The sequence below is a fragment of the Gnatocerus cornutus genome, chromosome 9, assembly GCF_029298725.1.
Source record: "Gnatocerus cornutus isolate USDA-ARS CGAHR chromosome 9, icGnaCorn1.1, whole genome shotgun sequence".
Taxonomy (NCBI): Eukaryota; Metazoa; Arthropoda; class Insecta; order Coleoptera; family Tenebrionidae; genus Gnatocerus; species Gnatocerus cornutus.
Window position 1 is genome coordinate 14,105,646 of NC_142241.1, and position 21,827 is coordinate 14,127,472.

At 37.5% G+C, this 21,827-nt stretch overlaps 2 protein-coding genes across 5 annotated transcripts in view; both read left to right on the forward strand.

Moving 5' to 3' along the window:
* LOC148169050 (regulator of G protein signaling 7) overlaps positions 1-19,175 on the forward strand; it is a 33,304-nt gene extending 14,129 nt beyond the window's left edge. Inside the window, exons 3-15 of one of the 4 annotated variants that reach the window (XM_088044980.1) lie at positions 12,681-12,780; positions 12,893-12,943; positions 12,998-13,104; positions 13,155-13,343; positions 13,392-13,577; positions 13,631-13,806; positions 14,174-14,377; positions 14,424-14,645; positions 14,982-15,218; positions 15,734-15,790; positions 16,352-17,044; positions 17,844-17,922; positions 17,978-19,175. In XM_088044980.1, coding sequence (XP_087901106.1) covers positions 12,681-12,780; positions 12,893-12,943; positions 12,998-13,104; positions 13,155-13,343; positions 13,392-13,577; positions 13,631-13,806; positions 14,174-14,377; positions 14,424-14,645; positions 14,982-15,218; positions 15,734-15,790; positions 16,352-17,044; positions 17,844-17,910 — 2,289 coding nt within the window. In that variant the 3' untranslated portion in view covers positions 17,911-17,922; positions 17,978-19,175. Of the gene's footprint in view, positions 1-12,680; positions 12,781-12,892; positions 12,944-12,997; positions 13,105-13,154; positions 13,578-13,630; positions 13,807-14,173; positions 14,378-14,423; positions 14,646-14,981; positions 15,219-15,733; positions 15,791-16,351; positions 17,045-17,843; positions 17,923-17,977 lie in introns of all 4 variants that reach the window. The other 3 variants (XM_088044982.1, XM_088044981.1, XM_088044979.1) reach the window with 3 other exon arrangements.
* A 270-nt stretch (positions 19,176-19,445) lies between these two features.
* On the forward strand, positions 19,446-21,336 carry LOC148169051 (uncharacterized). The gene is made up of 9 exons (XM_088044983.1): positions 19,446-19,557; positions 19,605-19,729; positions 19,777-20,053; positions 20,101-20,245; positions 20,290-20,432; positions 20,477-20,610; positions 20,646-20,871; positions 20,954-21,080; positions 21,130-21,336. Exons 1-9 carry the CDS (start codon positions 19,527-19,529, stop codon positions 21,251-21,253), a joined length of 1,332 nt encoding a protein of 443 aa, XP_087901109.1. The 5' UTR covers positions 19,446-19,526; the 3' UTR covers positions 21,254-21,336.
* Positions 21,337-21,827: the final 491 nt, after the last annotated feature.

The following is a 21,827-nucleotide window of genomic DNA, read 5'->3' on the forward strand; positions in this document are numbered from 1 at the left end:
TATAGGTCGTTGAAAAGCTTATTAAATTGGTTTTCCAAAACACTATTGAGCAATTCAAGAAAAACTGCGGAAATTAAAGTTTTGTAACGTGTAGAAGAATAAAAAGATTATTTTTTAAAAATCCGAACCTGATGGAGTGAAACGGACTTCAGACTTATAATCAGAGGGCCATTCCGCTTTAGAACCGGTATTTCACTTCTCTAATACAATTTTTTTCCAAACTTTACTAGTGTTATTAAAATTAGCAATGGTGGATGCGCCGGGTAAAATCATGAAATTGCACAAACCCTCATATAACGAATTTTTTGCATAATGCATGACTCCTAAATAATTTACCAGCGACTTAACTCCATCCGACGTTAATTACCGGAATACAAGCGATAAGACCGTATTATTATAAATCACAATTAATTTATCATTTATGAAAGTTTCCGACTGTAATAATTCCTTCTTTCAGTCTTCAAGTACCCCCAAAATTGGCCGTTTATTACAAAAGACATTTTTCTTCGGCCTCATTAATTCGTTCTTTTGAAAGCGCAAAATTAAATATGAAATTGGCAATTACAAGTTTAAATTCCTCTTGAAATTTTCCATTATGCGACGCTTAAGCCACAGTTCCCTTCCACATATCTACATTTTCATTAAAATCGATACTCAAATAAAAAAGTTATTGCTCGCTTTTATTAGCGAGCTTTACGTAAACAGACCACGCTTTTTATCGATTCCTCTTGTGTTAGTTTACCGAATATGTTAATTGATCCGAGCAAATTTTATTGTGTCTTCGGTTAAACCGGTCACGGATTGAAATCCGCGTTTTATTAAGTTAATAACTGGCAAGTTCGCGTGTTTGCGACATTTTTCGTTGCGAGCGCACTCAATCTCCCTCGGGGACTCTTCATATGCAATTTATTTTGTGATTGCTTTATTATTCATGTCAAATTGTACACAAGCTTACAATTCCGAAGCTCTTCAATCCGTTAATTCAAACTCATTGTTTAGAGGTTTAAGATGTGAAAAACGGTGCCGTAAACCTGTTCCAATGCGATAAACAGTCGTTTTTCGGAACTTTGACGTAACATAAATCTCGCGGTACTTAAGATTTATTTGTCTGCAACGCTGGATGAGAATTTCATTTTCGGTTTGCAGTGCTCGATTTTTCATTCCGCTCACTAAGCTAATTTAAATAAATCGCCATTTTCTTTGAGTTGCGGTTCGCGATCGATCTTCAACTTGCACTGACAGTTCGCTGCGGATTTAATGTCATCAGGCTAATCACGCGCGAAATTTGAAATTCCCGTATTCCTCCCGTTTTAATCTTGCGAGCGGTGTAATGACTTCAAAGAGCTCTAATTTCTTAGTTGGGTAGTTACGAGATGATTTTTCTTCAACTTTGATACATAAAATGTTGTAGAGAAGAGAAAATGCAGTGAAAAGTATACAAATAGCTTTGTGAGGCCGTACACGGCTCTGGATTAGCAGGATCAAGGACGTAGCCAAGGAGACAGACGTCAGGGGATCAGTTTTAAGCGCTAAGATGTGAATTCTTCGAGCAAAATATTCCAAGTTTAAACTCTAAAACGTCGGAAAACAGCACGGACTAGAGCCTAGAGTTTTCAGCGTTTGGAGATGGGGATGGAGTGTGTCGATTTTTCAGCCTTCCGGACACTCAAATTTCACATTTAGAGTGTGTAAAAACATGTTGGCAACGTGAAAATTATTATTTTGGACTTTTGGAAATTCTAAGAACAAATTCTTAACTAAAAAATCGTGAGAAAAAAGATGGCGAAAACCGTTTTTTTCGATCTGTCCTAGTTTCGTGTAATTATTGCACAGAAATCGTTAATTTTGGCATTAAACTTATACTCTTTAATCCATCAAATCTCAAAAAATTGAAAACATGGATTTTTTTTACATTTTTCCGGTGATCTATGGCATTGTTCGATGATACATTATCACGGTGGTGCGTGACTTACCGGACAACCTGTAGTTTACGAGTTATGGCCAAAAAACAAAAAATTGAGAAAATTTCCAAAATTACAATTTATTCCCAATCACCAAATTTTGTCAAAAAATGCTGACGCGCGTTTCGATAGCAATGCTACCATCATTAGAGCCATGATTAATCTAATTAATTAACTAAAGTTTAATCATCGTTTATTATTTAGAGTAAACTTAAGTTATTATACATCAGTTTACGCAGAATTTTACGCAGATTCCAAATCTGGGATTTAAATTCAGATCCGACAACAGATAACTGAGGTATGGCCGATCAAAGTTTCGGAAAGTTGAATTTCATTTTTCCTAATTTTTAAAGTTAAATATCTCGGAAACTATTTGAGATATTGAGATGCGGTTTGCGCCATTCTTTTTGTTGGCTCATTTTACGTTAGAAAATGTTCTCAAAAGCCCAAAATTCGATAGTCGATTTTTCGCGAAAAAAAATTACGACTCAAACGATGAAAATTTTTAATTTTTTTTATTTTTGGCTATAACTCGTAAACTATTCGTTTAATAGATCTCAAATTTGGTCAGTAGATTGATTTCGAGCTCCTCTTTCGATCGATGTATAATTCAATGCTATTAAACGTCGTTTTCATTTTGAAAACATTGATTGAAAATCACCCTAAAATGACGTTTTCAAAACAGTTTTTGGCCAATACCCCGTTTATTTATTAAGCAAACTCAACGAATTTGGGTCTCATTTTACGCAGAATTTTACGCTGAATTTAAAAACATGATAATTTTTTAATTTTTGTCAACAAATAACCGAGTTATGGTCGTTTGAAATTTTGGGTTTTCGCCAGAGGGCTAAATTTTCGAAGGTTCGAAACAATTCATGCTCGATATCTCGGAAACTATTTCAGATATTGAGATGCGGTTTGCGCCATCGTTTTTCTAGCAATTTTTTACATAAGAAACTGTTCTTTGATTTTTTCATAAACGAAATTTGCAAATTTTCGCAAAAATTCATGACTAAAACTATGGCCAAATTTCTGATATCGATTTTTCGCTTATTTTTTAGAGTAAACTTAAGTTATTATAGATCAGTTTACGCAGAATTTTACGCAGATTTCAAATCTGCGATCTAAACTCAGATCCGACAACAGATAACTGAGATATGGCCGATCAAAGTTTCGGAAAGTTGATTTTCATTTTTTCTCATTTTTCGTAATTTTTAAAGTTAAATATCTTGGAAACTATTTGAGATATTGAGATACGGTTTGCGCCATTCTTTTTCTCGGCTCATTTTACGTTAGAAAATGTTCTCAAAAGCCCAAAATTCGATAGTCGATTTTTCGCGAAAAAAAATTGCGACTCAAACGATGAAAATTTTTAATTTTTTTTATTTTTGGCTATAACTCGTAAACTATTCGTTTGATAGATCTCAAATTTGGTCACTAGATTGATTTCGAGCTCCTCTTTCGACCGACGTATAATTCAATGCTATTAAACGTCGTTTTCATTTTGAAAACATTGATTGAAAATCACCCTAAAATGACGTTTTCAAAACAGTTTTTGACCAATACCTCGTTTATTTATTAAGCAAACTCAACGGATTTGGGTCTCATTTTGCGCAGAATTTTACGCCGAATTCAAAAACATGATGATTTTTTAATTTTTGTCAACAAATAAACGAGTTATGGCCGTTTGAAATTTTGGGTTTTTGCCAGAGGGCCAAATTTTCGAAGGTTCGAAACAATTCATGCTCGATATCTCAGAAACTATTTCAGATATTGAGATGCGGTTTGCGCCATCGTTTTTCTCGCAATTTTTTACATAAGAAACAGTTCTTTGATTTTTCCACAAACGAAATTTGCAAATTTTCGCAAAAATTCATGACTAAAACTATGGAAAATTTCTGATATCGATATCATGCTTATTTTTTAGAGTAAACTTAAGTTATTATACATCAGTTTACGCAGAATTTTACGCAGATTTCAAATCTGGGATTTAAATTCAGATCCGACAACAGATAACTGAGTTATGGGCGATCAAAGTTTGGGAAACTTGATTTTAATTTTTTCTCATTTTTCGTAATTTTTAAAGTTAAATATCTCGGAAACTATTTAAGATATTGAGATGCGGTTTGCGCCATTCTTTTTCTAGGCTCATTTTGCGTTAGAAAATGTTCTCAAAAGCCCAAAATTCGATAGTCGATTTTTCGCGAAAAAAAATTACGACTCAAACGATGAAAATTTTTAATTTTTTTTATTTTTGGCTATAAGTCGTAAACTATTTGTTTGATAGATCTCAAATTTGGTCAGTAGATTGATTTCGAGCTCCTCTTTCGATCGATGTATAATTCAATGCTAGTAAACGTCGTTTTCATTTTGAAAACATTGATTGAAAATCACCCTAAAATGACGTTTTCAAAACAGCTTTTGGCCAATACCTCGTTCGTTTATTAGGCAAACTCAACGAATTTGGGTCTCATTTTACGCAGAATTTTACGCTGAATTCAAAAACATGATAATTTTTTAATTTTTGACAACAAATAACCGAGTTATGGTCGTTTGAAATTTTGGGTTTTCGCCAGAGGGCTAAATTTTCGAAGGTTCGAAACAATTCATGCTCGATATCTCAGAAACTATTTCAGATATTGAGATGCGGTTTGCGCCATCGTTTTTCTCGCAATTTTTTACATAAGAAACAGTTCTTTGATTTTTCTACAGTCGAAATTTGCAAATTTTCGCAAAAATTCATGACTAAAACTATGGCCAAACTTCTGATATCGATATCTCGCTTAGGCCCTTTGCCTACCCAAATTTCAAATTTTAGGGTGTGTAAAAACGTGAGCTAAATCTGAGTGGGAGCTTGAAAAATTAAAAACTTGAGTGTCCGAACTAGGCAACCTGAAAATGGTTATTTTACCGCGTGGAGTTGACCACATTCATTAATTTCTGCACACATTTTGAGGTCAAATCTCCTCCAACGAATGTAACATTTTCAGCGTTGTTCCAGCACCCATCTAAAAAATCCACTCGTAAAATGTGGGCGAAGAAGCCTCTTAATAACCTCGAAATGAAATCGTAGCAATACAAGACAAAAAACTGTTATCGACTCTACCTCATTAAGCACGCTTCACCCCAAAACTGCTGACTTTTTCAGGATCTTCAACAACAAGCACGTCATTTCATTCTTTTCATCCCCATTTCGCCCGAATTGGCAAATGGGTCATATTTCCATGGTCAATGAATGGCGCAAGTTTACGGCGTGTATTAAAAATAGTTTTTCCGAAAGAGAGTAAGGGTAAAATCCCTTTCATCATGCATAATTCCATCAACACGTTTGACCAGAGCCCGAAATAGCTAGAAGTGGGTTGAAACACAGCAACATCTTATGTAAAATTCAGAGAATCTCAAAGTTTGGTTGCAGCGTGTTGATACTAACACCCAAACTTATTTTATTTGAATTGAAAGCTCGTGACAGTAAAATTTAAATACACCATAAATATGCAAAGCTTGTAACATGTGAAACACAATGAAACTCAGTTTGCGTATCGCGAGCGAAGAATACGAGAGTTTCACTACTCATTACCATAAGCAACGCGTAATTGCAATGGGGGCGGCGTCAACCCTCCTACCTGAATTAACCTAAAATCATCGGAATTTAATTTAGAACATTTCACATTTTTAATTACGACAAAACGTGCTAATTTATTCCAACGTTTCGTTTTAATTAAAATTTAACGCACTTGTCACCACAATTTTCTGAATTCGATCGGCGCACTATAATTGAAACCGTATCAATGCAATTACAAATTAAGTCGCTATCAAACGATTTCATCGGTTAAATGCAAAATAAAGCGGCTTTACATGGAGTCGGTTTGCATGTAATCACCTCATTGTGATTTTTATCGCGTTGTACTGTGTGTTGAAAGGGTAAGATTGTGACTTGGCGCATCCACCATTTTTGCAGTGCTTTCCGTCCGACAATTAATCTCCGACACTTTAACAAGCTTTTGCTGATCACAATTTTAATTACAAATCTTATAACACATGTAAGAGCCGTCCGTTTCCTCTCAAGTATTTATTACTCCTTGTCAGTGTTGGTAACACGATCCTTGGCTGCTAATAAGGAACTGTTGCATTTAACTATCACGAAGCAATTACTAATACATCTGAGAGCTTTCCACTCCAATGTCTGTTAAAGATTCATGTCAAGGCCATTACGAGCTGCTTACCGCATCGCACATTTGTAACATTCAGAGCCATGTTAATAAGATAATCATATTAAGGAGCTTTTTTGTAAAATCCTTTTGAGAGCGCTACACATTCGCTTAATCTCTTTTTGTTTTCGCTGGTTTAATCCCACACGTTGAAAATTCCATTTTTACCCCCAACTTCCTCCATTAGTCACTTAACATTCTCTAGGTGTTGGCGTGGTAATATCCCACTGCTCCCGGAATTAATTCCGGGTTTTAGGCCAGACATTTGGCTATTCCCATTGAAACGCGCAGTTTTCCGAACTTCAAAACCAATTAAAATCATCTCAGACAAAATGAGTCGGGAAGCCATCGTTTCCAGTCGAGTTCATTTTGTGCCGATGTAGGAGAATCATTGTTCAGTTTTTTGAGACAAACGTTAGTGTCAAGATCTTGCTTTCTTGTCACAGAAAAACGTTCGGAAATGCAATATACGTCGAGTGTGACTCGGCATTCCAATTGCTGACATGTCGTGTAATTCGAGGGATTCTTCTTCTGAATATCGAAATTAGACGAGTATTTTAGGGGGCGCACGTTACACGAATTCTCAACATTTCACTTAATTTGAATAACTCTGCGCATAAATTTGAAACAAACAAGTTCCTTTGGCTCGTAATTAGTGCACTCTACAGAAGCATTGAAAAATCAAAATCAAATGCCCTATGAAGGGTTTTAGCAATGGTGAAGATGTTCGCAGTGTCCCTCGGCGAGAACAGATATTTCCGTAGCTGCTCCTGTTGATGTAAGACTATTTTTAGTGCTCGCAAGTTTAGTAAGGAATCGATATATTGGGAGAAAGTTTTAAATCATTTCGGAGGGTTGCTACAACTTCAATTTCGACGGAGGGAAGTTTTACGCGAATTTTATCATGATTCGGGACCGTGCAGTATTTCGGTCGATGCGATTTATGGTCATTCGTGTTTAAATTATACTGGGACTCAAAATTAAACTTAAAATTTAATTATTCTCATGCCATGGAATTCTCGGAATTGATTTCCTTCGCAGGGTTGTTGTTTTCGGGTTTTGAGTTATGAGTTGTGCCCAAAGTCTCAAATTCGCGTTTATAACTTTTCCTGGCATTTTATGGTGACAAATCGGTCGAGTTTTTATTTTTCCTCAAGTCTTCTGTATTATAGTAACTCATTTTCAATTGTGAAAGGTGTCCAAATTGACAAATTTTCATGAGGAGCTAAAATAAAGTCGACAGCCAAAAATTTTTGTACTCAAATTGACGACAAAAAACGAAAAACTGCAACTTCCCAGTTTGTTGACAATTATTTGTTGACAAAAATTAAAAATTCTCCCGGTTTTGGATTCAGCGTGACATTAGTTGACGACTAAAATTTTTCGTTCGCGGTTGTATAAAATGGCGGATACGCGGGGTTCAATTTCCGCCAAAATTTTATCACAGACGATAAAACTAATCTATAAAAACTGTGCCACCCAATGAATCATTTACAGATATTTGCCGTCTATCTGGTCATAATATTAAAGCAATTATTTGGATTTGCGATTCCGGGAATTTAATTAGATAATTAATTCATCGCATAATTAAGAAGATAAGACCGATTGAGTATTATCGTCACTGCCCGAGTTAATTAAAGCGCTTTCGATTTGTTTTTCATTAATAAATTAGAAGAACGAACTCGCCTTTAAAATAGACACGTTTTTTCATTAGTATTTGTATAACTTCAGTGTTGCGTACAATGAAATATCCATAAACTAATATCCGAATATAGCACTTCCATTACTGAGCCGAGGAAAATCCCCAAGATGTAAAACTTGTTGGTAATGAAATTCTAACTTTAGTTTTTTGTCTGCAGCTAAATATAGCCCATGTTTCGGTCACTCTAAAATGTCCCCTGTTTGCAAACTTGGCACTTAATCAAAACCACCGAGTTGGTGGCATGAATAAGTTATAAGGTTCACGGTTTACCTCTTCGTGTTTAAATACTGTAGATAATCCCGGAAGACTATGTGCAAACACTCAAAATTGCCATCTCTGAGTAAAAGATGTGCACTTAGTTAATTGAAAGCTACTGCGACGAGAAAAAATCGAAAATAATTGAGTGAAGGACGGGAAAATGGGGAACAGAGGACTTGATAGAGATTAATTACTCTAAAACGGAGATTATAATGTGATGGAGCAGAGGTAGTGAATAATCGATTCCTTTTGAGAATTATACACCCTTTGAGTTAATTATCAAAATGAGGCCTTTGGGAGGAAAAAATCACTTCAACAAGTCGAAACTATTCCGAAATTACGTTACCAGACCTGTAATTACTTAACCACTGAATTTTTGGTGTTTTGTTTATAGACAAAGGAAAGTCGGATTTAATTAAAACTGCAGAAACTGGATTGACGGTTTGTAATTGTATCCGACCGCATCGCGGTAGCTGTGTCCATGATAAGCACGCAATCTCGTCGAAAATTTTGCACGGAGTTATAGTTCGCTTAATTTTAATAAATAAGGAAAAGAGCTGACGCTCTTATTTCCAACTGTAATATCCTTCGGATTTATTGCAATTTTAGAGCGTCTTATCGACTCGTTTCTGCCGTTTTTTTTGGTTGGCAATATTATCAAATTCCCCCAAATGCATCACAGACATGAATAATTCACAATGCCACCATATTCTTGAGAAAAACACAATTCATTTATTCCTTCGTTTCGCTTGTCTCGTTGAGCAAGTTAAAACATCTAAAACTTTCACTGAGTCATAAATATTTATCATATGAAGGAGTCTTAGTAGGCCCTGCAATGTCCACTGGTAGCTTTGACATTTGACTTATCACAATTGTTTCTTTTCACATTCCAAAGCTTACTTGGTCAGTGTATTGGGTGAACGCGAAGATCAAAGCATGCGTTGAAATGGCGGAGTCATTTGTCAAAAGTCGACCTAGAAATGTCAACACGAAAAATGATTAATATCGACGAAAATCTCTCAACTGATTGAACTCCTGTCACAGTTATATGGTAGGTAGGACGTATGTCGGTTTCTTGTTGTCAATATGCAGTTTTCAAACGTCAAAACTGCTTCGATGGTCTTAGTTGCGACATGGCGTTTCTTCTCAAAGCCAACTGCGAATATCTTGGCAACTTCACCGCTTACTTGATAACAAATTTATGTTATTGACATCTGTTTCTATATCGACGAAAATCTCGCAACTCGTGTCACAGTTATATGCATTTTGAACGTATGTCGGTTTCTTGTTCGAACCCTGTCAATCCTTCGTTTTCATAGGTCAAAACTGCTTCGATGGTGTTAGTTGCGACATGACTTTTCTTCTCACAGCCACCTGCGATGAAATTTTCTTGAAAATAATATTGAAATTTCTTTCTATGCACAAGTTGACAAAGTCGCGTTTTGCCTCCATGCAAATCCATCCATAATTGCTAATAATCCTCTCGCCACCTTTGAGTAGTTCGATCTCTCGTTTCCATATTTTTCACACTCCTGCTGAATATAGATGAGCATCGTTTGAACGAAACTACCAAATACTTCGCAATTTACGCGTTCTTTTCACGGCGACAATTTCTGCTGCACGGTAACATGGAAATATGGGGAGAGCCTATTACGTCGTCAAACTTCAAACAGATACGTTTTCCAATAAAGGGGGGCAAAAATTCCGGTTATCGGCACGCACTTGATGTGTTTGCTAGGGTATTGGAGTTTGAAATGTCAAATTTAAGGGGACTGAAAAATGCTAAGGATGTTTTCTCAGCATGGGCGATATCGATTCTGTGAGTGTACAACACATAAAAGCATATTTAAGTAATCGTCTGTTGGATGGAAGTAATTTCAGTTGCTGCACCAAATATTTAACACTTTCCGGAAGAAAAGTAGCGACTCTATCGTGCGTGAAAATGGTGGATGCGCCGGGTTACATAACATTTTAGTTTCAAAGAATTTAACTCTAGTATTAAAGCCGAAATGGTCTTTAAAAACTTTAAAAAGGCAGAAGTTGGAAACCTTATCTAAAAGCTTAAGCTCATTCATAATGTACGACCGCAGCTGAGATCCATTAAACCTAAAATTCATTGCACATATAACTGTCTTCTTTCACGTGAAAATCCAGAACTATTTCCTTCAATTATTACAACTTCCTGTTTTCCTCAACAATTTATAGATTACATCTTGTTTTAATTTTGCGGGTCATTGTTCTTTCGGCTCCCCATAAATCATTCTACCCTTTTCGACGATTCTTCGGGAAATGTGACGTCAACGTAGCTATTATTGAACTGTAGATTTCCACGCATGCAACCACACAACACCAAATTTCCTTGTTTAACTTTTCAAACTCAATATTACGTTGTTTCAGGGTTTAAAAAACTTTCCTTTGTAAAAAATCACTCTTGGGAAAACTTCTTGATTACTTACCGGTGTGAGTTTTCAAAAACAGATTACGCTCTAATTTAAGTCGAGCTTCTTCAGAAAGGAACCTGCGATATTTTCGAAATCGGAGGGGGAAATATAGGTGAGGCGACACAAAAGTTAATAAATATGGAAACCATCGCGGAAAGTTTTAACCGCTTTTGTGCAATTTTTCGCAATAACAATACGTCAAGTTATGCGCCATTTTCTTATAAGAATGACAAAAACGTTCTTATAGCCACGTGATTATTTCTTTCATTCGCATTTTTATGGCTAATTTCGCTTGTTATTGCCCGCTTCATGGAGAGGAGAGAAGTATAAAATAGATAGAAAGGATCCTAATTAGACCAGGAAATGGGAAAACTGCAGCGAAATTTTATACGTTTTAAATGTGGCGAAAAGGGGGAAAGCGCCCGTTAAAATAATTAAATTTGAGTCATAGTTGCTCGTTTTCCCGGCGCATTTTCAGATCAGTCGTAGAGGCGGAAAATTGTACAAAAAAAGGCAAAAATAGAAGGGATATGAGGGAAATCTAAAACTGCATTTAAAGAAAATCTGACAGGAATTTAGAGATTAAAAGAAAAATCTCAAAGAATCTCTCAACAGGATATCAAAAAACTACTTCTCAAATTTTTTGTCTTCAAAACAAAATTAGACAGAATTTTAGACAATCTAAAGAAATTCAAGAGAAACTTAAAAATATTTATAGAAATTTGGAAACACACAAAAAAAAAAGAAGAATTAATCACTTACAATATAAAATACAAAGGGAATATTAAAAAATTCAGCCGAATTTAAGGCGAATCTAAACCATTGAGGAGCTGCAGAAAAACTACTCTCTAAATAAGAAAATAAGAAATAATTAGAGACTAAAAATAATCCAAAAGGAATTTAAAAAAGTTTAACAAATCTAAGCAAAAATCGCAAGAGGATCTAAGAAATATTTCAAGAGAATTACTTATACACAATCTAGAGAAAACCGATATACTAAAGAAAATAAAAAAAACAAAAATAAAAATAAAAATTAGAGATTTTAAAGAAAATCTAAAAACAATCTAAAAAAAATTAGATGCACTCAACGAGAATCGAGTTATAAATTGGGGTAAATTCAAATATCATTCACTAATTTTGCACGATCTAGGAAAAGCTAAAAAATCTAGAGCAAAAGTACAAAATTTAAACAGAACTAAAATATCTGCAGAAAAATGAAATAAAGAAGAAATTGAATGAAAACATGAAAACTTTAAGAATAAGAAGTCAAAATGAATTTCAAGAATCTAAAAAGTCGAGGATATAACAATAAATTAATTATTTACATAAAATCTAAAAACTGAAAAAATCTAAGCATTTTCTCCTAATTTAAGACAGTCAGTCCAAGGTCTAAATCTGGAAAACCTCTGGAGAAATAAACAAGATAATTTAAAGACAATTAAGCTAAAAAGATTTCAACAAAAATTAAAGAAAAATAAAAAGAGAAATTATTACAGGGACAATCTAAAAAGAATCTGAAGAGAACGCAAAGACAATCTAGAACAAACACAAAAAAAAACTAGAAAATCCAAAAAATCCATATTTGTTATCTAAATAATTTAAAATAAGAAGAAAAATCTAATAAAAATATAATGAAAGTAAATTTAACGGTTTTGTCTCTAATTTTTGTCGCTGTGTCCAAAAAAGGAACGAAATTTAAATCAAAATATTAAGCATCGCGTGTTAATCAATAAAAATGGTTGTTTAGCTCGCAGTTCACGTTACGCAGCCCACGGCGCGTTTCTTAAAACAGCTAAAAATAAAGCCACCTCGAACTTTTCCAACAAATATTTACGTTTTTGATTCTGAAAAAAGTACTAACCTGTTGTAACGCCTCAAAATGTCTCCCTCGTTTATTTAGCGTAGTCAGTCAACTTCAAAATAACTGGATCACCTGAAACAATTGTAAATAAATGTTAAGAGGTGATGTTTATTATTCATCACTTCTTCAAACACTCGTGAGAATCGGCAGCTGGAGCCCTTAACCTGGTTGACGCCCATGACGTTGGCTTTAATTACTCGCCCGTTAAAATCCAATTTTCGTCATTAATCCGTGGATTTTTTTCTACAGATGGAGGGATTGGTGAGAGAGATGCAGGACACGGAGCACGGGGGCGTTCCAGTACGAAGCCAAAAATTATTCCTTACATCCATTCCCGCCGCTTTCATGGGTGAGTCCGAATACGATTTTAATCAAAACGCACAGTCATCTGTTTGCCACAAAAACGTTTTTAATTAAGCCGCAACACCGGTGGTGATACATATTTCATTTGTTTTGTGCAGGGTACGACTTAATTGAATGGCTGATGGAGAGGCTCGGGATCGAAGAATCCGGTAAGGGGGAAAAACCCTCCTTATTGTCCTCGTTGCGTAATTTACTGTTTTCAGAGGCTCTCAATCTGGCCAATCAGCTGTGTCAGTATGGCTACTTTTTTCCCGTAAGCGATTCAAAAAACCTGGTTGTGAAAGATGATAGCTCATTATATAGATTTCAAGTGAGTATCCAGATGGCGGGGCGCTTTTTTCCTGACTGACTTTCTTGCAGTCTCCATATTATTGGCCTTGGCAGAACCGACCTCCGGATAACGTAGAATACGCCATTTACTTAGCTAAACGAACTTTGAGGAATAAGCAGCGACACGGTCTCGAGGATTACGAGTTGGAAGCTTTAAGTAACTTGAGAAAGAACTTGGCCAACAAGTGGGATTTTATAACAATGCAAGCGGAAGAACAGGTTAGAGCTCACGAACCGTCACATCCGTTTCACGTCTCTTTTATCCAGGTGAAACTCGGTAAAGGGCTAAAAAAGGGTGACAAGATCATAAGTGATTCTCAAGAACGCGCTTATTGGAGGGTCCATAGACCCCCGCCGGGAATGGTGACTTCGTTGGAACAGTGTCCGGTGCCGACGCGAAGTTGGAATGGCTCCAGAACTAGGAAAAGAACAATAGAAGATTGCAGGAGAGAAGTAAGAGTTTGGTATATCTCGAACTAATCCGAGTGATTTTTTTTCTTGTTTAGGTGGAATTGTTGAAAAATAGCTTGTCGAGGACGAGGGTTAAAGTGTCGCAGGCTTTAGAAGGCATGGTCCAGCATGTGAAGACTTACAGCGAGTATGACCCTTTGATAACACCAACACAACCTTCGAATCCCTGGGTCAGCGAAGATACAACCTATTGGCAACTAAACAGTGAACTGTGAGTAATGAAACTACAAAGTGTGTTGCTTTTAACGAGTCACGACAAGAAGGGTTGTTTTGTTTAGAAACTTGTTTTGTTTTGCAAAGTTACCCTCTCATAGACACTGCTAATATTTGATCGGGCGACAATGATTTCGCCCGTTTCAACTCAATTCGAAATTCTGGAGCCACTGCAAAAAATTCAATTTGACCGCGCGTCTTAGTCATTTTTAATTTCACCCTTGACGTCATAAATCAATTTTCACTACTTCTTTAATATCAAATTACGTCCTGAAGTTGACGCTTCATTTTTATCTCGTCGTTTATTCAATTTCGTTTTACTTTTTCCAATTAGCTTCAAATACAAAGCAAATTTTCTTCCGCAGTGTTGAGATTCCGACGGAGAAGCGTGTCCGACGCTGGGGCTTATCAATGGAGGAGCTAGTTTCTGATCCAACAGGTTTACAAGAGTTCACTAACTACTTAAGGAAAGAGTACAGTCATGAGAACATCAGATTTTGGATGGCGGTGAATGATTTGCGCCGATCTGCCCAGTCGCAAATCCAAAGAAAAGTTAACGAAATTTTTGAGTGAGTTTGAGGATTGTCAAGGTTTCAATTTAATGTTGTGTTTTAGGGAATTTTTGGCCCCTGGCGCCCCTTGTGAGATCAACATTGATGGGAAAACAATGGAGAAGGTTCACCAAGAGATGAAGACACCCAGCAGATTCACTTTTGACGCCGCACAAGAACATGTATATACGTTGTTGCTGAAAAAAGATTGTTATCCTAGGTTTATTAGATCAGAGTATTATAAGAATCTTCTGGCCACCGGAATACAGCCTTCGCAGAAAAAACGGTGAGTGTTTGTCGTAAACAAGAGTATTAGATGCACGCGTGGGTTGATCGTTCTTTACGACAATTACTCCTTTCGTCCCCATCATCACTATAAATCGTCCGTTTGCAGGTTATCTACTCCATCTCCCCCTTTCGTGCTAAAGTTTAATTCCTGCTGTCTACAAAGATAATTTACGAACATCATTTCAAAAATAACCAGTCTTTACGACGGTTTTTCCGAAAAGTCAATTCCCAGTATCCAAATAAACAAGACACGCGGTATTTATAAACCGGTAATCCAAATAATTCCCAGTTCGTTCCGAGCCATGTCTCTATCCGCGAGTTGTTTGTTTTGCAGCTTCTTCGGCTTCGGTCAAACAAAAAAGAAAACGTCTACGAGCAGCGCGCCCAACCAACAACTCTTGCAACAGCAGACTTCTCAGGGGGCTACGGTGACATGTAGCGCTCTATCAAAACGCAGAGGAAGCGATCGGAGTTTATCTGGCTCCGCACACGAACTAGCTGTTTCCGGCGTGAAAGATTCAAAAGTGCCCCACTCCCACTCTCAGAGTAACCTGAGCGACATTCCGTACAGGTAAATTGACTCTGTTTCTGTCTCAGCGGTGATCAGTGCCCAAGGCTGCACGGCGCATGGCTTTCATGGCGCTCAGTGTACCCACATGTGTTACTGTTAGGGCACACTATATCCAACCGCTAGGGCGGACCACACCTGGAGAAACGACCAAGGATCGTTTCCAGACACGGTTGCAGCTTGCCGACGGATCAACACTACTGGAGATCAAACTTTTGATTTTTAGTAGGGTAAAACTCAATAATCGGCACCTTTAGCAGATTTGAAAATTGAATTTTTGTTCTACGCCTATATGGTTGTTGTAATTTTCCTCAGAAAAACTTTAAAAACTCGTAAATCTTCAAAATTCACAAGACACAGGATTATTTTCGGAAAAAACGTATGAAGGGTGCCGAGTATTAGTAGTTTTACCCTACGAGTTGTTTTGTCGGGGAACTGCAAAGCCGGTTCAGGGTGTGCCTAGTAGTGCTGCTGTGTTTATTTAGATGTAGTTAGTGGACCTCATGCTTAACTTGCAGGGGCGATTTGGCGTGCCTTCCGAAAGCCAGTCCGGTTGCAGCTCCGGTCACCAGTCCGTAAGTCCGCTCGTCGTATGCTAAATACAGTATTCCTCTTGAATTGGTTGTTACTGGATTTTGCTGTGTTGGTGTACCATCGGTGTCAGTCAGTGTGGCTTCCCAAACTAGCTATAGCTTCAAAACAGAACAAACTCTCTCAACTATCACACCTCTCTGGGATTCTTCTCTTTATATCCTTCACCAGTAACTCTTCCAGGTGTCTCAAGAGCCCAATCAGCCCAAAAGATGTGAAACTGTTGTCGTTAAAAATCTAACATATTTGGGGCTGCTTGCGATTGAGACCCGTCGATTCCTCTGGATAGTGTCTAACAAAGGAGATCTTATAGTTGCATCAAGTTGGTAACTCTAAATTCTAGGATAAAGGAGTATGTTGAGTGCGTCCATATCGATGTTGCATGCTCAGCTCGATGTTGTACGAACCGACCTTCACCAATTAAAGATCTAAATGTTGCACCAGTATCTTGAGGTGATAATCACGAGAGATCTGACCTTCGCCTTGTACATTTCTTCACATTTTCCGCGAGTTCCAAACATTATCTAACTCTTGTTTTTGCACAGAGTGAAGAAACCAAGCATCGCCATCGTGGCTGGGGCATCAACATCCGAAGAAGTGTGTCCTTGGGAAAGTGGTACAGAGCCGCGTTCCCGGAAGAATTCTGCTCAACTCGACTCCGGAAGTTCCTCTTCGGATATAAGCGTGGCGGTAGCGGAGGTCTCCGAGCGAGTCCAACGGGTCTGCACTCTGACGCAACAACACACCCTCGACGGCGGCAGAAAATTGTCCACCTCCACCATCGACCCTCCTCGGAGAGCGTCCGTTTCCGTGCCAATCACTCACTCCACCGCAGACGCCTCCAAGCGGAAAGTGTCTTCGTTTGAAGACAACAGTTCGGCAGCCACCAGCACGTCGTCATCGGTGTTCGTTATTCCTAGTGACGCAGACAATAAAACAGAAGAATGCACTAGTACTAATAAAACTGTTGTGAAGAACCACGGTCTAGCTAAGGCTTGTTCAGTGACAGGAGCGAATGCCCCTATTATCAGTGTCAGTTCGGTGGCCGATGATTTACCCGTCGACAGCGGCCAAGAAGAGCAAGTGGAAGCCACCTGCAGTCAACAAGAACCTCTCGCGCCGCTTGCTGAACCAGACAGTGAATCCCCGGCCAGCGAGCTTCCTCCCTCTGAACCCATCACTGAAGTCGAGACCGACGCGGAAGCCAAGAGTAACGACGTGTGTCCTTGGGAAGACGAGTAAGTTGTAGAGCAGAGGCCACACCACGGTTTTCGTGAGTTAAGGCAAACACAAATTCTACAAACATTTTATCGCACGACAGCCATTTCGTACCTACGCGAAAACGACGGGGGAGCAAAGAAAATGGAGAAAGCTGCGGAATTTAACCAGAATCACGTTCGGCAGCAGTTTAGAAAACGCAAAATGAATCCATTTGAGATAAGCTCCTCCACCAAAATTAAATGGCCGATTTCTGGCCGACCTCATTTGAATACCAAATTCATCTATTGCGCAGTTGTGCTTTTATCACAATTATTTCAAATTATTGAATAAAAAATCATGGGCGCCTCCAGGAAATTAAGAACTCGACCTAAAACTACAATTTCTTACCTGGAAAGCTCACCACAACTTGAACACCGCACTTTCACAAAAGACAAAATTTAAAACTGTCAAATGTCAAATTTGGTCAAATTTGAAAAAAGTAGTGGCTAAAACCCCTGCGCCGGCGCTTCTTTCCCAATTATTTCAAGTTAATAAATAAAGTCATGGGCGCCTCCAACAAATTAGGAAATCGACTAAAAATTCAAATTTCTCACCTGGAGATCTCACAACAACTTGAACACCGCTCGTTCACAAAAACAAATTCAAAACTGTCAAATGTCAAATTTGGTCAAATTTGAAAACGTGGTGGCTAAAACCCCTGCGCCGGTATCGCGTTCCGCTCCCACGTCGTTGCCGGCATTTTGACGAAATGGCTGTTTACCCTCATCGCGCTCCACAGTGTTTTCCTTATAATATCCACGAGAATCGTCTTTCCAGCAACCCCGTTCAAGCCAAGACCTGTTCTATCACTGCATCAGCACAGCGCACTTTAAATCCACCTTGAGTAGAATAGGGGGTAGGCACTTGAAACCAATTTATATTAAAATAAAAATGATATATTTGATCCGCAGGGAAACGTGTAAAGTGGACACGCCCTTCGTCAAGACATACGCTACTCTAGGCTACCTTTAACTGTCTTCGATACCACAAGAAAGCTACTGCTACTGTCAAGAAATTATAAGTGACGTTTGCTCACAAATTTTTTTTTTCCCATTTGATCAAGTTTAGGAAATCAAGGAATGGAGCGAAAGGAGAGATTCTGGTGGGATGTTTTGAAGGGTCATAACACATTCAGCTACTTTCAAGGTTTATCTATACAGGGTGTTACGGAACGGTAACTCTGTCGGCATTAGAAATAGACTTTCTTGAGCCCTTAGTCATTATCTGATGTTGACATCTTCACGTTCCGCCGTTCCCTAATAAAGTCAGCAACTGGAATTGATTTCAATTCAATATACACACATGACATTGTCGTATTGTCGTATTATCTTAGATGTTGAGAAAAAAAAAACAAAAATGGATAGAGTTGATTAACGGTGCAGTTGTCGACTTGTCAATATCCACATAAAAATCGATGTTATTGGTCACCTTCGTACTTAAGCACAATATTCTCTTAATGTCGTATCGTTGTCTTAGATACTAGTGCATTTAATTATGTGTATTTAGCCTAGAAAACTCTCAGTCCAGTTTCTGACTTATCAATCAGTTTTTCGCAACATGATCAAGTTCTAGTTGGACGAAACGTTCTGCCAGAATCGCCGTTTCGCAGTTTGCAGCAAATTCGCCGGTTTTTTCCAAATAAATGTACCCATCAGGCCATTTTGATGCTAACTTTTGGCCTATATACGTATTTGTTGTTTAAATAAACGTAGGTTGACTGTTACTGCTTGACAAAAATGTTAAAAAAAATCAGATGGCCTCATTAATCGATAGAGTATCAGTGATGTATATAAAACCCGACCGGGTTTCAATTATGGAATACTCAATTAAAGTTAACATATTACAACATGCAATGTTACTTATTGAAGCTATTTTTATGATAAATGTTTTCGTCTCTTTAGAATATTGTGGTAAGCGTCAAAATATATATGCTGCCGACAGTGAGAACGTTAGTGATGTATATAGTTTTATAATAATAGCTATTATAACGTATTATTAAAGACATGTTACCACTTAATGTCCTAAAACATTTTATTTCATAGAATTGTTAATAGGCAATGTTATAAAATTATTGTAGATTAATAAAGTCAAAGGAAAAATGTGATTTAATCTCACGTGTCTTATTTCAAACCCAACATTCAAATTTGGCGCCACCGATTTGACATTAGCTTGTGGCCAATCAGCCACCGTTTCAGTAGCGCGGGAAATTTGAATAGCTGAGCGACAAATTCTGAAGTAATTCCGAGGCAAACCACTTGAGGCACGCCTACGACTTTCATCACATAACTGCCCGTTGCAAATAAAATGTCTTTTTGTCGCAACCTTGTCTTAAGATCAAAAGTCACCAATAAACGTCAATTATTTAATCACATCGTTCTTCTCGAGTCAACACAGTTCGTAACCTTTTGATTAATCCAAGTCAAAGATTAGAAACCTCAGTACGACAACAACCCGGTCACGATGAAGATCCTCGCAATCTTCCTGTTTATCTGTAAGTTTCTTCTTTTTTTCTTGCGACAAATGACTCTTTGGTGACAGATGTGGCGTCTGCAGAGGTCGCCATCCCCGACGTTGATATCCCAGAGGTGGATTTAGACGACTTTGCGGCGATCAAAGACAAATGCGATAAAGCCGGAGGTGCAGGAACATACGACCGACTTAAAGTAGATAATTATCCAATAAACCGATCGTTTGTAACGGCAATTTGTAGGCGTCGAAAGATTCCTTCCAGTCGTGCATCACCGGGTTTGCTAATGCTTCAGTTGTGCAGAATGAGGTCGAAGAAGCGAAGAAAACAGGGTCCATGGATGAAGTTTTTGGGAAATATTGCGCGAAGCGACCGAAACTAGCGACGTGTGTTGAGACCTTCACTGACAAACTGAGGCCCTGCTTGAACGACGAAGAGAAAAAAGCGTTGAATGTCACTTTGGACGTTTTGAAACAGTTGGGGGATTTTATTTGTTACAGAGACGGAGACCGAATCGCCAGTAAATCGAAATTCCGCCACTGCTTTTTTCTCACTGTTGTTTTCCAGTGTTTATCGCTGAAGGTGGAGTTGAGTGCATCCAGAGCCGCACTGAGGGCATCAAGAGCTGCGTCAACTCAACGTTCAAGATCGAACCAGCGACTGTTAACACCAACGCCTTGCCCAGCCTGCTCATCGACAGGAAGAAATGCGAGTAAGTTTGTCGTTTAGCTAACAACACACGTCTGATTTTCTTAGTGACTTGGGAAAACTCCAAACGTGCGTCGTTGAAGAACTGGAGAAGTGTTCCCAAAGCACTCCCGCCAATATCGTGGATGCTCTCTTCAAATTCATCAAGCGTTCAGCCTGTTCGAAAAAGAACAAGCGGAGTGTTCATATTCGTAAGTCGCGCTTTTCCTCCTTCAGAATACACTTTTTATTGCAGATAGCATCATTAAAAGAAGTGCTGCTTATTTGAACGGAGTTTACGACCCGTCGGATGTTAAAAACCACATGTTGGATATCTTTAGGAAGAAGTGCGACCAAAACGCTCCTGATGGAGGATTCGAAGCGTTTACGGTAATCCTAATTCTGTAGTTTTCTTATTCTCTTAGTTGACTTTCGAGAGCGCCAGTCACTGTGTTCGTAATAAGACGAGGGACGAAAAACTCTTCGCCACGCCCGTTGTTACTTTCAAAGAAAATATCGACAGATGCGTTAGGAAGTTGATTGAGAAGACAGAAGCGTGCCTAGCAGAGGAGGAGAAGTACTGGCCCAAGTTTTATCTCCAGTTGATAAACAGTTTAATCGATTTTCTGTATGCCAACAAAGACACTCTACGTGAGTAAAATATTTCGAAAAGTAAACTTTGGAAAAGTTGTCCTCCTACCAACAAGCTAAATTACTGGTTGTCTACTTTCAGTGAATTTAAACAGACCGGAACTCATTAATTGCTTCCAAAACTTTAAACAAATTAGTCAACGAAGAGAACTCTTGAAGTGCATACAAGTGCCCAACCCGCACAGTCTGAAAAAGGACGATGTTTGCGAGTAAGTGGAAACTGAGCGAGTTTTTCATTTTTGTCGTTTTTTTTTCTAGGAAACTGAAGGGAATCACGGGATGTTTCAGTAACAAGATCAAAAATAAGTGCATTTTCGATGTTACTATCAATAAACTGTTGGATGACTACGTGGAGGCTGCAACGGCACCGTGTAAACAGTGAAATTTTGAGATGTAAGAAAATAGTGTCAATAAAGAACTTATCGTAGAAAAAAGATTGTATGAAACACAGTTAAAACTTAAGAAGTTGTATTTATTTTTATTCTAAACCTCACTATACGGGACTTTTCGGATTAATGACAACGGAATTTCTACTCCGTGGTCACAACTGTTCTTATTTTGGCTTTCTTGAGTTTTTTTTACTACATTTTAAATTTAATTTTTTTTTAATTTTAGATTTTTTCGTAAATTTTAAATTTTTTTCTTGTGTATTAGCATTTTAAAGTTTTTGTGTTTTGGTTTTCTTGAATCCTAGATTTTTGTTTCATTTATTAAATTTTAAATTTTATTATTTTTTTTTTAATCTTGGATGTTTTCTTTTAGAATTTTTGAACTTAAAAGTTTACTGATTATTTAATCTAGAAAATTTTGCATTTTAGAATTATTTTGGTTTTCTAGTCTAAGGTCTTTTTATAATTTATTCCATTTTGAGTTTTGATTTTTTTTAGATTTTTGGATTTTAGAACTTGAATTTTTGTTTTTGAATTTTTAATTTTATTGATTTTTAAATTTTAAAA